This window comes from Mustela erminea, chromosome X (assembly GCF_009829155.1).
Source record: "Mustela erminea isolate mMusErm1 chromosome X, mMusErm1.Pri, whole genome shotgun sequence".
NCBI lineage: Eukaryota > Metazoa > Chordata > Mammalia > Carnivora > Mustelidae > Mustela > Mustela erminea.
The window spans coordinates 71,388,726-71,405,819 of record NC_045635.1 but is presented as its reverse complement, the minus strand read 5'-3'; the positions used below and the strand labels follow the sequence as shown (position 1 = coordinate 71,405,819).

The 17,094-nt window shown below is 32.7% G+C and overlaps 1 protein-coding gene across 1 annotated transcript in view; it reads right to left on the bottom strand.

Annotated features, from left to right (window-relative positions):
• LOC116583220 overlaps positions 1 to 17,094 on the bottom strand; it is a 258,959-nt gene that overhangs the window by 153,813 nt on the left and 88,052 nt on the right. The window contains exons 5-6 of the mRNA XM_032331251.1: positions 8,522 to 8,721; positions 4,015 to 4,102 (exon numbers count right to left, since the gene is read on the bottom strand). Of these exons, the coding sequence (XP_032187142.1) occupies positions 4,015 to 4,102; positions 8,522 to 8,721 (288 nt within the window). The remainder of the gene's footprint in view (positions 1 to 4,014; positions 4,103 to 8,521; positions 8,722 to 17,094) is intronic.

Below are 17,094 nucleotides of genomic sequence, written 5' to 3'. Positions count from 1 at the left end.
TAGCCATTTGTATGTCTTTATTGGAAAAGTGTCTGTCCATAACTTCTGCCCATTTTGATATGATCGTCTGTTTTGTGTGTGTTGAGTTTGAGGAGTTCATTATAGATCCTGGATATCAACCTTTTGTCTGTACTGTCATTTGCAAATATCTTCTCCCATTCTGTGGGTTGCCTCTTTGTTTTGTTGACTGTTTCCTTTGTTGTGCAGAAGCTTTTGATTTTGATGAAGTCTCTTCAATAAATGGTGCTGGGAAAACTGGGCAGCTATATGTAGAAGAATGAAACTCGACCATTCTCTTACACCGTACACAAAGATAAACTCAAAATGGGTAAAAGACCTCAATGTGAGACAGGAATACATCAGAATCCTAGAGGAGAACATAGGCAGTAATCTCTTCGATATCAGCCACAGCAACTTCTTTCAAGATATGTCTCCAAAGGCAAAGAAAACAAAAGCGAAGATCTTTTTTCTTTTTTTAATTTAAATTCAATCAGCCAAGGTATTGTACATCATTAGTTTTTGGTATAATGTTCAATGACTCATTATTTCAGTATAACACCCAGTGCTCATCATATCACATACCCTCTTTAATGTCAAACCCAGTTGCCCCATCCCCCACCCACCTCCCTTCCTGCAACCCTCAGTTTGTTTCTCAGAGTCAAGTGTCTCATATGGTTTGTCTCCCTCCCTGATTTCTTCCCATTCAGTTTTTCCTCCCTACCCTATTGTCATCTGCTCTATTCCTTATGTTCCACATATGAATGAAACCATATAACTGTGAAGTTATTTTATTATTTTCTTTTGTTATTTATTTTGTATTTTTAAATTTTTTAGAGGAAGGGGAGGGGCAGAGACAAAGAGAGAGGGAGAGAGAGAAAATCTCAAGCAGGCTCCATACCCAGCATGGAGCATGATGAAGGGCTCAATTTCTTTTTTTTTTTTTTTAAGATTTTATTTATTTATTTGACAGACAGAGATCACAAGTAGGCAGAGAGGCAGGCAGAGAGAGAGAGAGAGAGAGAGAGGGAAGCAGGCTTCCTGCGGAGCAGGGAGCCCGATGCGGGGCTCGATCCCAGGACCCTGAGATCATGACCCGAGCCGAAGGCAGCAGCCCAAACCACTGAGCCACCCAGGCGCCCCTGAAGGGCTCAATTTCAAAACGCTGAGATCATGACCTGAGTCAAAAATCAGGAGTTGGATGCTTAACCAACTGAGCCACCTGAGTGCCCCTATATTTATTTTGTATTCAATTTGCTGTTCTTTTAGTAAATTCTTCAAATTAATGCTTACATCATTGATTTTCAACCTTTCTTCTTCCCTCTTAAATATATCAGAAGCTATGAAACCTAACCTAAATACAAGTTGAACTGCATGTCACAAGTTTTCTAAACCTATTTTCATTATTAGTTCAAAATATTTTCAAATTCTCATTGTGATTTTTTTATATCTTCTCCCCAGCTTTACTAAAGTGGCAACTAAATCTATAATATATAAAGCAGACACCTAATTATTTGATATATGTATACTTTATTATGTTATGTTAGTCACCATACAGTATGTCATTCATTTTTGATGTAGTGTTCCAAGAATCACAGTTTGCATATAACACCCAGTGCTCCATGCAATATGTGACCTCCTTAATACCCATCAGAGGGTAACCCATTCCCCCACCTCCCCTCTCCTCTAAAACCCTCAGCTTGTTTCCCAGACTCCATATTCTCTTATGGCATTGCTAAAAGATTCAGATAATCAGTTTAATTAATGTGTCTATCACTTTGCATAGCTACCTTTCTTTTTATGAGAAAAATTAAGATTTACTCTCAGGAAATTTTATTTATAAAATATAGTATTAGTTTACAATGTTTCTTGCCTTAAAATCCAATATATATATATATATATTTATATTATATACATACATATATATTATAGACATACATACATATATGACACATATATATTTATATGTAAGGCTAAGCCAGGTTTTTTTTAAATCAGTTTTTATGCCATATTTTTCCATCCCTTTGCTTTCAATATTTCTGTAATGCCTTAATCTCTTTGATACTTAAAACTGGAGAATTTATTTTATTTTGTTCATATTTTCTAATTTTTCTCTGTGGGATGTTCAGTCTACTAGAATCTGGAGAGACTGCTAAAAACAGCAGGCTAATTTTGATGCTTTCCATAAGACATATTTTCCATAATAATTTCTGCCATAGTAAAACAAGAAATAATGGGGATTTGAGAAGAGGCCCTTTGAATCAAAAGCCCCATCTATAGATTAATGCAGAAAATAGTTGGACCTCAGTGACCTCTATTCTTTCTAGTATTCAGCTAGTCAACATATTTGAAATGATTTGAAGTTTAAAAAAGTTATTTCATCTAGCACTTAGAACAGTGCCTGACAAACAGTAATTACTATATAAGCATTTGTTATTATTATTGACTATTCTAGTCTATGACCTAATTTTTGATAAAATATATACAATTCACATGGACAAAATATCTGTGACAATGAATCCTGTTTCAGGATTTCTTGGTGCATTGAATCAATATGAAATATTTATTACTCACTATGTACATAAAAAATGTTTTGACAAAAAGTTATGTTAAACAATCTTAATTTAAAATCATGTAGGATAACCCCTGACTCCAAAAGACTTAAAATGTACCTGTTAAGGAAATACACACACACACACACACACACACACACACACACAATTACACATTAGTTGTTTAAATATCTTACTAGTCTACTAAACTTTGAGGGAAAGAATTCTGTCTTATTTATTCATGTCTCATCTATGAAGCTTAGTACACATATCTGTATGTAGCCAACTCTCATGATTATGGAGTTAAAATAAGCTTACAAAGTATCATATACTAAAGTCTAGAAAATTATAGCAACAAAAAGCATCACCTTGTTTGAGTGATGAATAGGTAAGTTAGTGAACAGAAGTAAAAACAAATGAGTGAACTAATTTTTTAAAGAAGTGTACGGATAAAGAAGGTATATGTATACACACACACACATAATGGAATATTATTATTCAGCCATTAAAAAATAGTGAAATTTTGCCATTTACAAGGACATGGATGGAGCTAGAGAGAATTACATGAAGCAAAATAAGTCAGTCGAAGAAAGACAAATACAATATGATTTCTCTCATATGTAGAATTTAAGAGACAAAACAAAAGATCAAAGAGGAAACTGGAAGAGGCAAACTAAGAAATGAACTCTTAACTATATAGAACATACTGGTTACCAGAGGGGAGGAGGGTTGGGGGAGAGGTAAAAGAGATGATGGAGATTAAGTAGTAGCATTTGCTGTGAAGAGAAACAGGTTTTGTATGGAAATGTTGAATCACTACATTGTATACTTGAAACTAATATTACACTGTACATTAACTAATGGGAACTTAAATAAATACTTTTTAAAAAGAAAAAAAAACTGCAACCAAGAAAAAAATGAAATTATCAACTCACAAAAAATTAAAGAAATGTATTACTTAGATAAAGGGAGAAGTAAGTACGGTAGTAAATTCTAGGTAGAGAGTACAGTATAATAAAAATAAAAGAGGTGGAATTGCACATGAAACATTTAAAGATAAATGAGTAAAACTTCTTAGGGGTAATATAGGGGTCAAACAGAACAGAAGGATAATAGATAATTACAGGCTAAGGACGGTTGTGAATGATAACAATTTTAGACTATTTGGTGGATAATAGTAAGAATTTGAAGTTTTCTCTTCAGCTTAATAGTTATTTCAGAATAATGCAGCAATAGTGGTACATTCTAATTGAGTAGAAAAGAGATTTGAGTCAACAAATCAATTGCATAGCTATACAAATATTCTATCTGTGTATAATAAAATATAGACCTGAATTTCAGTGTTGGCATTGGAAATGGTAAAGAGACTGGTTATATAGGTGTTATTGAAAATAAATTTACAGGGTTTGATAAATAAATACATATGAGAATGTATGGAGAAAATCACAACAAAATCATGTCTTACCTGTTCAGAGAAATGTTTCAGTAATGTGATATATTTAATGAGGTGGCTTTTCAAACTGGAAAATTCTGCCATACCATCAAATGGAGGCCTGCCAGGGAAGGATTAACAAAAGGGCCAATCAATTTCATTTTCATTGAATGTCACAGTTTTATACTTTAGGAAACTGGAAATTATAATCTCCAATATACAGAGCTTTAGATCACTCTGAAAATCTGCAAAGGGTAAGCTAAATTCTAGACATCATAAAGTTATACAAAATAACAGAAAACTTATATGGAAGTTGATCAGTGTAATACATCTATGATCTCAGTAAACTGTTAGGATTGTAGGTCCACAGTTTACAATCCCTGTTTTCAAGTTATTATAAAAAGGTGGAAGGCAGACTATGTAATTTCAATTTTTTAATTTCTTTTTCCTTGGCTAACTTACAGTAGAAATGATTACATGAAAAGAACAAAAAAGGAAGAAAAATGTATTAAATATTAATTATGTAATCTACAACTAGATTACCCATTCCTTGAAAAATAAAGATTGGTGGTATCTGGTAATTAATTCTATTTGCCAAAAATTTAAAAAGATTTATTTTACTTAGGACTCTACACCCAGTTGACGAGTTTGGGCTCTATTATTTTTTTTAAAGATTTTATTTATTTATTTGACAGAGAGAAATCACAAGTAGATGGAGAGACAGGCAGAGAGAGAGAGAGAGGGAAGCAGGCTCCCTGCTGAGCAGAGAGCCCGATGCGGGACTCGATCCCAGGACCCCGAGATCATGACCTGAGCCGAAGGCAGCGGCTTAACCCACTGAGCCACCCAGGCGCCCATGGGCTCTATTATATTTTTATCTAATATAGATTTAAGGCTTCTGTGGTTTGGATACCTATAATCACAAGTAATAATTTGAATGAGGTGATAATCTACAGAGTACTGCTGTAAAATAATCACCCACTTCATCTTGTTTTATTACATTTGAAAAATGGGGAACAATTTTCAGAATGTCATTTGTAAAACAAATTAACAAGTATTGCTGTGCTCAAAACACATTTATTCTCATATGAAAAATGAATTTTTAGTTTTAAAGTAGCAATAAAAATTTATAAGACCCCCCCCTTCCTAAGAGATTACAATCTCTGGTGCTTACACAAATGTGCCATTTTCTGGAAGTCTATTTCTAAAGCACATATGAACAAAGTTACTTAGGCATTTTTTCTGTTCTCATCCATTTCTAGACTTTAAAAAAATAAATATACAAGAAAATATTTGGTCAATGTAGAGCCTATTATCTCATCCTACCCTATCTCTTAGTTTTCAACATGAAACATGTTCAATGTATGTTTCCTTAGAAGTAGAGTATTGGGAAGTTATGCTTAGATAAGTGGTCTTGAGTTACTATATTGCTCTCCTCAGTGAATTCTGTCATAAATTCTACCTCAAATCAGTAAGCAAATTAAAATTGTAATGACTAATGGAAATACAATATAATCAGAGAAACCCTTATCAAAAGAATCTAAAATTTCCATTTATTATCATAATTAGGAGATTTTAAAACCCACAGCATTAATAGTAATTCTTAAAATGTTACTTCTTTTACCAATAAAGCAACACTTTAATATGCTCAAACATATATAAATGTATAGTGTTTGTAAAGTCAATCTTTTGTATGTAGTTCAGTTGAGAAAGTTCAAATAACTCACTACAAAGTCCAAACCTTTCAGGAAAATACAAAAAATGAAGAGGAAACTTCTTGTAAAGAGGTCATATAACCACCTTTTCTCCTTTTTGCCATGATGACATACCAAATTAAACTCTTGAATGAACATCAATTCTCAAAAATACTTATTATCTCTATTACCAAGATGACTCACTACATTTATATTCTTATTTTTAATAAAAGAAAATAAGTTTTAGGCCCAAAATCATAGATTTGATTAAGCCAAATCAAATAATAGCTTGAAGCATAATTTGAGAAAAACTCAATATAAAATTTACATTTTAACAGCATCTTCCCCATATTTTGTTTTAGATACACAAAGATGAAGCCAACTTTAGGATAAACCATGAAATAATTTTCTTAGCAACACAATTTTTTAATTTCAGAGAAAAAAGAAGCAATTGCTGCAATTAGCACACTAACCAGATATCTTATAAAAGAAATTTAATTATTCTATAGGAAATCCAATTAGGATAAGCCCCCAAAATTCTTTTTGTGAGCCCCAAACTTCTTAAAACCCATGTTACAGCCTCATAAGAAATGAACCAGATGAGTCTCTGACACAACTTTCCAAAACATATGGTCTTTACTAGGTCTTTGGAAAATCAGAAGTGACTAAAGCTAAGAAATTTAAAAGCACCATGGTGCATTATAGCAACCATGTCCATTGCAAGGTATATTATTGTGTTGTTCATGTGTTTTATTCATAACATTTTACATGTTCAAAGACCGTATTTAGAATATTCAGTAAGTTTATTTAGTATGAATATATTTTATTCAGTTGTCACTAGTTCTTAAGGAAGGACTATGAGAATCTGTAATGTTTAAACTAAAGTTTAAAAAATAGACAAGCAGTGGGGTGCCTGGGTGGCTCAGTGGGTTAAGCCTCTGCCTTTGGCTGAGGTCATGATCTCAGGGTCCTGGGATTGAGTCCCACATCGGGCTCTGTGCTTAGCGGGGAGCCTGCTTCCCCCTGCCTCTGCCTGCCTCCCTGCCTACTGGTGATCTCTCTCTCTCTGTGTCAAATAAATAAATAAAATTAAAAAAAAAATCCAAGCAGTTAGAAAAGAAGGTGCTAAGATGAACCATAAATTTGCCATTTTCAAAACCGATTATATGATGTTATTTTGTATAGATTTTATCATTTCTGAAAGAGAAGTCTAACTGCTTACTACAAAATATTAAGAACTACTTACCATAAAATATTGCAAGAACAATATAAATACTTTTAATCTTATCTGGTTCCACCCATCAGAACAAAGAAGCCCTCAATTTGATGATATAATGAAAATTTGCTAAAGCATGCTTATTAATACTGTAACCATGATGTGAATTTTGTAATGAGACTACTTTAATAAACAAAAAAATCCAATACTGTGAATGATCAATTATCAGTGAAGCAGATTATATTCATTTGGGGGTCTTCGGTTGCCATCACTCAGTCCTGTGGCTATCTTTGTTGTATGCCCATTATTCCTTTCCCTATTTTCCTTAACATGAATTAATTCCAAGAATCTCGATTATTTTCTTTGTTTCAGCTTGTTTCCAGAGAGATAACTGTAAAGAGCTTAGAAGAGAGGGAGTAGCAGGGCTGATGAATTTCCTATACTTTATCTAACATGCAAACTGAAATTTCTTTGAAAAAGCAGGCAAGTCACTTCATCCCTTCTTCATATGGACAAAATGAGTTTATAAATCAAGCATCAATTGAAATGTAAAGAGATGATAAAAATTCAGTAAGAGAACAGTTATCAAAGAGAGAAGAGAAGAGTATTATGACCTCTCATACTTCTCTCACTGGTCATAAAAGGATGCTTCCCTCTCACAATTTAATTTCTCTATCTTAGGGATATAACACTTTCTGATAGCAAAAGCAAAAGCCTAGGACTAAATATCCATGTAATATTTCATTTGTGTGTAAAATATAGAGTTGACTATAGTCTTGATCAAAACAGCAATTAGGAAATTTAAATTTTTTCAAGAAACTAAAATATTATTATGTCCCTTATAGGTTATTATCAAAAGAAGATTAGAAATCATTAGCCTTTGATTTCTAAAGACTCCTCTTAGTAACACAGAATTTTAAAAGTATTACTGATTGGGGCACCTGGGTGGCTCAGTGGGTTAAAGCCTCTGCCTTTGGCTCCGGTCATGATCCCAGGGTCGTGGGATCCAGGCCGCATCGGGCTCTCTGTTCAGCGGGGAGCCTGCTTCCCCCTATCTCTCTGTCTGCCTCTCTGCCTACTTGTGATCTCTCTCTCTCTCTCTGTCAAATAGATTAAAAAAATCTTTTAAAAAAAGTTAAAAAAGTATTACTGATTATGAAAAATCCCTAATATAATTAATACATAAAGAAAAAAAAATCACTATTTTGCTGCTATAAATAGTCCAGATGTGGAATTTTAGAACTTTGGTGTAACTTTTGTATATTCCTAAAGGACTATAAAAACAAAAAAACAAAAAAACAAAAAACAAAAAACAAGTGTTTCTAATGCAGCAGCAGAGTTTGGTCTATAAAGGATGCCCAAAGTGAGTCCTTCGTAAAACAAATACTAATTCTGTAAAATGATTTACTTCTGTAAAAAGTCAGATGATCACATATTGGTTTATTTAAAGGGAATTAGATAAACATTTTTCACCCTAGGGAGATATTCAGAACATCAATAAAAATTTGTAATTGCATTTGAAAGATACTGTGGAAATAAAATCCAATCCATACATAAGTTTTCTGAAGAGGAAGAAAGGGGGAGAAATGCAACTAACTTAAGGTTTTACAGATCACATATTTGGTATTACCTTTCCAGAATGTTTAGTATCATCTTGACCATATTAATCAGTTCAAGAACAGCTGTAAGAATGTTACGAGGAGGTTGTTCATTAGTGCCATGTAGAGAACGGGCCCTTCTTCTTTCCGATATCATGACAAGAACACGATCAATAGCATGCTCAAGATGTTCACTTTGTTTTCTGAATCTGGTAGGCATCTTTTTGTCATTCTGAAATTAAAGTGGGAGTTTGGGGAAAGAAATGAGGCAGCACTTATCTAACATACTATAAATATGGAGTAGGTTCAATAGCAATACCATTTAGCCAAAGTAACATAAGAGGGATATAAAATTACCATCAAACACTTTCCATTCTTTACATATTGCTTTTGGTAATCTAATGCCATTCATGGTAGTAGTTACATAAAGGACATGAAAGGAATACGGTTCAGGCATATGAATACTGAGGCATATACTTTTATAATATGACAATAACTGCTTACCAACAATTAGCACATGTTAAACTCTTGTTTAAACAATTAGTATACCTAACTCATTTACTTATTAGAGTATAATCTACTGAGGGAAGACTCCATATTACTTTGTATTCTGGACAGGATTGGATATAGAACGAAGAGACAGGAAAGGAGATCCTTACTTTTCATTTATTTCAGAGCCTTGAAAACTATGTATAGCCCATTCTAAGAGCTGATAATTTAAATATACAGGAACCACAAGAATATTAATTGGGCACTGGTATTTCAATGTACTACTTCAAGTGACTTCAAGACACTTGTTTCATATACATGTATTTTCTTTGCATGAACATGTATACACACACTCCCACTCTTTATGCTTTTGTCCAGGGCCTCATCAAATGGTTATCAGAAATAACCACAGGGTTGTGATAATGGCTTCATGCAACCTCCTTTTTGGAAGAAGTTACTCTATCTTCCTGGTTTAATGGTCAGTGAATAATCTGTGATTTACTAAGTAGTGAAGAAATCTACTAAAAAAAGACCTGCCCTTTTTAGTTTATGAAATCCTGAGGTACAAGGAATTTTATTTAATTATGTAAGAAAAGTATTTATGATTATTTTTATCCTAGGTCCAATAAGATATGTGAAAAGATCATATTAAAAGGACTTCTATGAAACCAGAGAACCAAGTATACATCTCTCCAATAATTACTTCTTCCTGATGTAAAATCTATTATGTAATATGTTCAAATGTTTACACTTAGTGTTTCTCTTTAAAAATCATGAATCAACATAAAAATAGCCCCTCTCAGATTTCTGACGAATACCTTTGTTTTGGTAGCACCCACTTCCTGCAAATAAACTCGCTAAATACATTTGCTGATTGAAGAAGTAAGATTTATATTTGGACACTTTCCTTCTTTCAAAGGGTTTTAGAATATAAAAAATAAAGTAATGGAAAATGATGGATTCTACTTTTCTTATTTACAGATGTCATAATGAAATTATCACTGCCAGCATTTAAGATATAAGCATTAGTATGGTTTTACTTCCATCTTCTGCTTCACGTTTTCCAGCTTTTACTGATATTATCTGAGATTTTAGATACAAATTATTATCATTAATATTAAAATAAATTAAGGCTATGGGATATATACTTTATCTTTCCAGAGTTTTTCAAAATTCTGTAGTAAGTGTGTAACTATATTAACAAAGATTATTTTGATAAACTGTGCTTTAATACTTTCATTAAAGTATTAAATCGTTGCTGAGCAACATACTACCACATATCGGGAGTTGGAGTATTTAATTTTATTCATCATTCAGTCATCTGAAGTGTATTTCCCAGTAATTTTAAGGAGTTAATGAGTAATATATTCCCTGACTTTGTAGTCTTACGGATATTTTTCAGTTCCCAACTCACATAAATCGTTTCTCATGGTCACACAGCTAATTATTAGTAGATCTTATCCTGGAAACAGAAGCCTTCTGATACTGCTCTTTCTACTACATTTATTAAATGTAATTGCCTCTAGAGAGCTAAGGAAATATGGGAATTTTTTGTGTGTGCCATGCTGTTGTCAGTGTGGTGAAATGGAAAGACAATTAGGTTCTCTGTGAGATCTGAATTTGTACAAATCATTAAATGTCTCAGAGCCATGTTTGTTTATTTCTCTCTAAAAATGTAGATACTAACACCTGTTTTATCCATACATAGGATTGTTAAAGATATCATATATATAAATAAGAGTTATTATTATTTCCATATAATTATTATATAACAAAAAAGTCACTATTTTAAAATAATTCTTAACAACCAGACCCTATGTGGTGGGCAATCTCTTCATAATCCTAAAGAAATTTCAAAGAAATTAAAGTTTAGACCATCTGATATTCTAAGTAAGTTTGAATTGACTTTCCTAATGTATTTTTGAAAATTCCATTAATATTAAATAATTGCTAAATACTATTCTTGTTTTGTTAGATACTTCACCAGACCTTCTTTAAAGAGTGAAAATCAGATATATGTCTTCTGTTCTTTATTTTTTGTTTTAAAATCATCTTGCTGAAAGCAAACTCAAAACAATTAGGTCAAGTAACTTACACTTTGGTAATCTTTAGAAATGAGAAATGAAAACTCAAGAGTTCCATAATGGTGATTATTTTAGCATGAATAGCTAACAGCAAATAATGTCATTTAAAATGTAAAAATTTGTATCTTGTTGAAATTTTTAAAAGCCATTTATTAGCATAGCAATGGAAAATTTTCATTATTACACATATCAATGAAGCTACAAACGTGTCCAACAAAAGTGTTTCTCAAGTGTTAGCTTACAGACAAAATTGAATTTCTTTAAAAAAATTTAAGTATTCTATATCCAACTTGGGGCTTGAACTCATCACCCCAATATCAAGAGTCACATTCTCCACTAGTGGAGCCAGCCAGTCACCCACTGAATTTCTTCTGAAGCCATAAAGGTCATAGTGCCCCAAAAGATATTTATTTACATCAACCCCTTTGTGATCCTATAAGCATGCTGACAGCTAAAATGAACCGCTCATATTTCCATTAAGCCCTGAGTTACAGACTTTGTAGATTCCATTATGACTCATGAAATTAAATAAATCCATTTTTATCCATTTGACAGTGATTTTTGTTAGTATATAATCTTCACTATATATATATATATATATTTATAATTTTCTCAAGTTTTACAGGGCTTTCAAGAACTAAGAACAGTGGGGCACCTGGGTGGCTTAGTCGGTTAGGTGTCTGCCATTGGCTCAGGTCATGATCACAGGGTCCTGGGACTGAGCCTCACATGAGGCTCCCTGCTCAGTGAGGAGTCTGCTTTTCCCTCTCTCTCCCTCTCCCCCACCCCACTTGTGCTCTCTCCCAAATCAATCAATAAATAAATAATTAAAAATAACTGATGACAGTAACAATAGTAGAAAGAAATAGCATGTGTACATCTTTTACTTTTCAGAAACACAATTTATCCCATCAAAGCTGTCAGAGCAGTCTATTCTCTATGTACCACCAGCTTCCTCCAAATATTCTTGATATTTCTAGTGGATTGATTATGTGTGCTGCATGTTCTAACATTATTCTGCTCAATATATATGTTGCAGAAATAACAGCTGAATAAATTTACTGTAGCACACACAGTCAGAATTTAAGGATGGAACAGACCAATTTAACCATCTCTATGTTATGTGTATATAAGTGACAGCTACAATATGGAAATTTTCTCAAGTGTTTATGTAAAAGGCATTGGGAATTTGTGTGATTGAAAATTAGCTAAATATTATACCAAGTCATTGTCTTCAATTAGATACCATAGTCTTGTAGAAGGGTAGAGGAACCATTTCAAATTCCATAATATGGACATGGCTTATTGCTATAGTAAGGCTGCAATATAAAATTATTTGTATCTTGCATCATAAATAAGATATACAGACCTTCATATTTGTATATATATATATATATATCCAAATATATATATATATATATATATATATATATATATACGTATATATATAAAAAACAGAAAAAATATTTGTTTATATTTTCTGCTTAATTTTTCTGTTATGTATTGAGTGGAAGCATCCACCTACATTGTCATTTGCCTAAAATCAGCCAAGAATGCACAAAGACTAAAGTCAGAACATGGAGAAATATTTTGTTTCTAAGACCTGTAGAAAAACATATAATTTGGAAGTCTTCTACTGTGGTGCAAATGGAATTATATAGGACAATCATTTCCCAAAGAACAGAAAGTCTTAATCTATATGATGTTAATAAGTGGCAGATTCTGACTAAAAATTTCTACATTGCTTAGCGATTACAAGCTCCTACATTACAAGCTCCTGATGTTTAAAAAAAAAAAAGAACACATCCACAACAGTTGTACTTTCCAAAAGCAATACATTTCTGGCTTTCATTACAGAGGTATAAGCAGTATAAAAGAGTTCCCAAGCACTCAGATACTCTTCTCTAGCACTGGACTTATAGTCAGAGATCCTTATAATTTATTAACCATATAATTGATCCACTCAATATTTAATTTTCTTATTTATAAAACAGAATTCTTCATGAAAACTCTAGATTGTGATCCAAGATTGAAGGTCAGAAATGCTTAGTTATACTTAAGGATATGATGGATTGATGATGTGAAATAACTCTTTAAACTCTTAAGTAAATTTATAGATGTAATTCATTCTTTTCATGACTACTGTCACTAATTATTATGACATTAATAATAAGATATCACAAAAAAGTAACCTAAAAGTTTTATGATTAGCAGTGTTAAAACAAAAGTATTTATAAAAAGAGAGAGAGGCAAACCAAGAAATAGACTTTTAGCTATGAGAACAAACTAATGGTTACTGGAAGGGAGGTGGGTGGGAGGAAGGGTTAATTAGGTGATGGGAATTAAGAAATGCAGTTGTCATCATGAGAACCTGGTGTTGTATGTAAATTTTGAATCAATAAATTGTACACTTGAAACAAATATTAGACTGTATGTCAACCACAGGAATTTAAATAAAAACTTGGAAAGAAAAAAATTTAAAAATATTATTATGTGATATTTATTTTCTTCCTTTTCAGCACAGTTACTTGTAAGATCTAAACTAGTCATTTAAGCATTGTCATTTACTTCTAAAAATGTCTATCCTTTACCATTTATTTCTCTCCTTTGTTCTTTTTCATACATTGCTTTTATGACAAAAAACTGTTATTCTGATTCTATTTAAAAATTTCTTTCATCTCTCAGTAGTAAAAAGCCCATTTCGTTAGTTTTCCTTCTCAGACATGATAACATACCTATTCCTTTTAATACATCTTCCTAATTCCTTCATTCCAGTGGGAATAAAGAACCAGTGCCTAAATATGTTTTTGTGCACACATTTTAAAATCAAATTCTTCCTTCCATGAACCTCTCTGGTGTATTATACCTCTAACTCATAAAAATATCACATTTCATTTAATCACTCATATTTTACAGTTTTTTGAGGGGGAGTGGAGGGGGCAGAAGGAGAGAGAGACTCCTAAGCAGGCTCCACACCCAGAGCAGAGCCCAAGACAGGGCTTGATCTCACAACCCTGAGATCATGACCTGAGCCAAAATCAAAAGTAGGATGCTTAATTGATTGAGCCACACAGGTGCCCCTCTTATTTTACACTTTATAGCAAACTATATGTTTTTAAATATTTTATCCAATATTGCAACCTTTTACAAGTCTTTAGGTAGTTGTCTACAAGTCTTTATATTTCTGGAATGTATAAACTCAATAAGGTCAGGAACAATGAATTATTGCCTCATCATATCCCCAGCATCCAGAAGAATGCCTCACATGTGGAAGACTTCAAAGTATTCATTTATTGAGTGAATGAAGGTTAACATAAATATAAAGGATCAGGATACTCATTATCTAGTCCTATCACTTCCACTACCTATCTCTGTATTTTTTCTACTTTAATTCCAGTATAGTTAACATACACTGTTTTATTAGTTTCAGGTATACAGTATTATGATTAAACAATTCTATATGTTTATAATATTATTTAGAATAGCCAAATTATGGAAGCAGCCCAAGTGTCTGTCCATCAATAGAAGACTGTATAAAGAATAAGTGGAATATATTAACTCTGTAATTTTGAGCAAATGGTTTAACCACTGTATCTCAATCTCCTAATCTGTCAAACAGAAATAACAAACTCTGCTGTATTGCATAAAATTACTGAGTTGAAAAGGAATAATGGAAAACAGAAACAATATTTGAAAATTATTTTACAATACATAATTTTTAATAATGATGTGTATACATATCCATTGTTACACATAATATCTTCCTTATCCCATATTTGCTGTGACATTCAAAAGTAGACACTAGGTAAGAAAAGATAATTGTTTTCCGATAAATGTTTACTCAACAACAAAAAAATGATTTTGGAAATTGCTTTCCCATACTCTCTTCAGAAGCCCATAGTGACATGCCATTGAAATGTTCAATTTATATTTAATAAAGGTCATTTTAAATTCCACCTAAGTGTTTCATTTGGTTAAGTGTCTGCCTTCAGCTTAGGTCATGATCTGGCTTCCTGCTCAGCGGGTAGTCTGCTCATCTCTCTCCCTCTGACCCTCCCCTTGCTGTGCTTGCTCTCTCGAATAAATAAAATCTTCTAAAAATAAATAAATAAATACATTCTGATTTTGTATTTTGAATAATAACCAGTGAACTATATATATAACATATTATAGTTATACATTTTCTTAACAGTTAATGAATATTCTCATTATTTTATATTAAAGTCTCTAGTGAAAACATTTGGAAAACAGGGAGTACAGAGAATAATCTTTGTATTTTCTCCTCTTGACTGAGAAGCCACTTTCTGGGTGTGTTATCTTTATTCCAGTTGGGCATCCACTTCAGATTTTTTGAAAGACACGTGAACTAAAGGACAATATTGGCTAAGTATAAGGCATAGCTCATTATACTGTGCTTTTCTTTACTGCATTTTTAGATATTGCATTTTTTATATAAATTAAAGATTTGTGGCAGTCCTTCATCAAGAAAATCTATTGGCACCATTTTTTTTTCAACAGCATTTGGTTATTTCCAGTCTCTGTGTTTAATTTTGGTTATTCTTGCAATATTTCACACCTTTTCATTGTTATTATATTTCTTATGGTGACCTGACATCAGTGACCTTTAATGGTACTATTCTACATGTTTCAGGGAGCCATGAACCACACCTATACAGGATAGCAAACTTAACTGATAAATGTATATATTCTGACTGCTCCATCAACCAGCCATTTCCCCATCCCTCTCCCTCACTTCCAGCTTCCCTATTCCTTGAGACACAACCATACTGATGTAAGGCCAATTAATAACCCTACAATGGCCTCTAAGTATTCAAGTAAAAAGAAGAGTTGCATGTCTCTACTTTAAAGCTAGAAATAATTAAGCTTAGTGAGGAAGGCATGCCAAAAGCTGGAATAATTTGATAGACAGGCCTTTTGCATCAAACAGCCAAGTTCTGAATGCAAAGGAAGAGTTCTTGAAGGAAATTAAAAGTGCTACATAACATAAAGAATGATGATAAAACATGAAAACATAAAAATGATAATAACAGCCTTATTGCAGATATGGAGAAAGTTTTAGTAGTCTGGATAAAAGATCAAACTGATCACAAATTTCATTAAGCCAAAACCTAAATCAGAGCAAGGCCCAAATTCTTCAACTCTATGAAGGCTGAGAGAGGTCAGAAAGCTTCAGGGAAAAAAAAAAAAAGTGTGAAGCTAACAGAGGTTGGTTCATGAGATTTAAGGAAAGAAGCATTCTCCATAACATAAAAGTAAAAGTGAAGTAGCAAGTGCTGATGTAGAAGCTGCAGGAAGTTATCCAGAAGATCTAGCTAAGATAATTAATGATGGTAGCAACAATAAACAATAGATTTTCAAGGTAGCCGAAACCGCCTGCTGTTGGAAGAAGATGCCATCTAGGACTTTCATAGCTAGAGAGAAGTCAAAGCCTGTTTCAAAGCTTCAAAGGACATGCTGATTTTCTTGTTAGGGGTTAATACAGATAGCGACTTTAAGTTGAAGGCAATGCTTATTTACCGTTCCAAAAATCTCAAAACCCATAAGAATTATAATAAATTTATTCTGCTCATGCTCTATAAATAGCACAACAAAGCCTGGATGACAGAACATTTGTTTAAAGCATGGTAGGCTGAATACTTCTAGCCCACCACTACTGCTCAGGAAAAAAAAAAAAAAAAAGATTCCTTTCAAAATCTTGCTGCTCACTGACAATGCACCTGGTAGCCCAGGCAAAGTTAATTTCAAAAGTAAATTGAAAACTTTCTGAAGGGATTCACCAGTTGAGATGTCATTAAAAATATAAAGGATTCATAAGAGAAAGTCAAAATAGTGACATTAACAGGAGTTAGGAAGAAATGTTAGGAAGAAGTTCCATCATTCCTGAATGACTTTGAGGAGTTCAAAGACTTCAGTGGAGGAAGTATCTGCAGATGTGGTAGGAACAGCAAAACTAATGATGTATTGCATGGTGACTAACGCAACACAATGAAAAAAAAAAAAAGAGAGAGAGA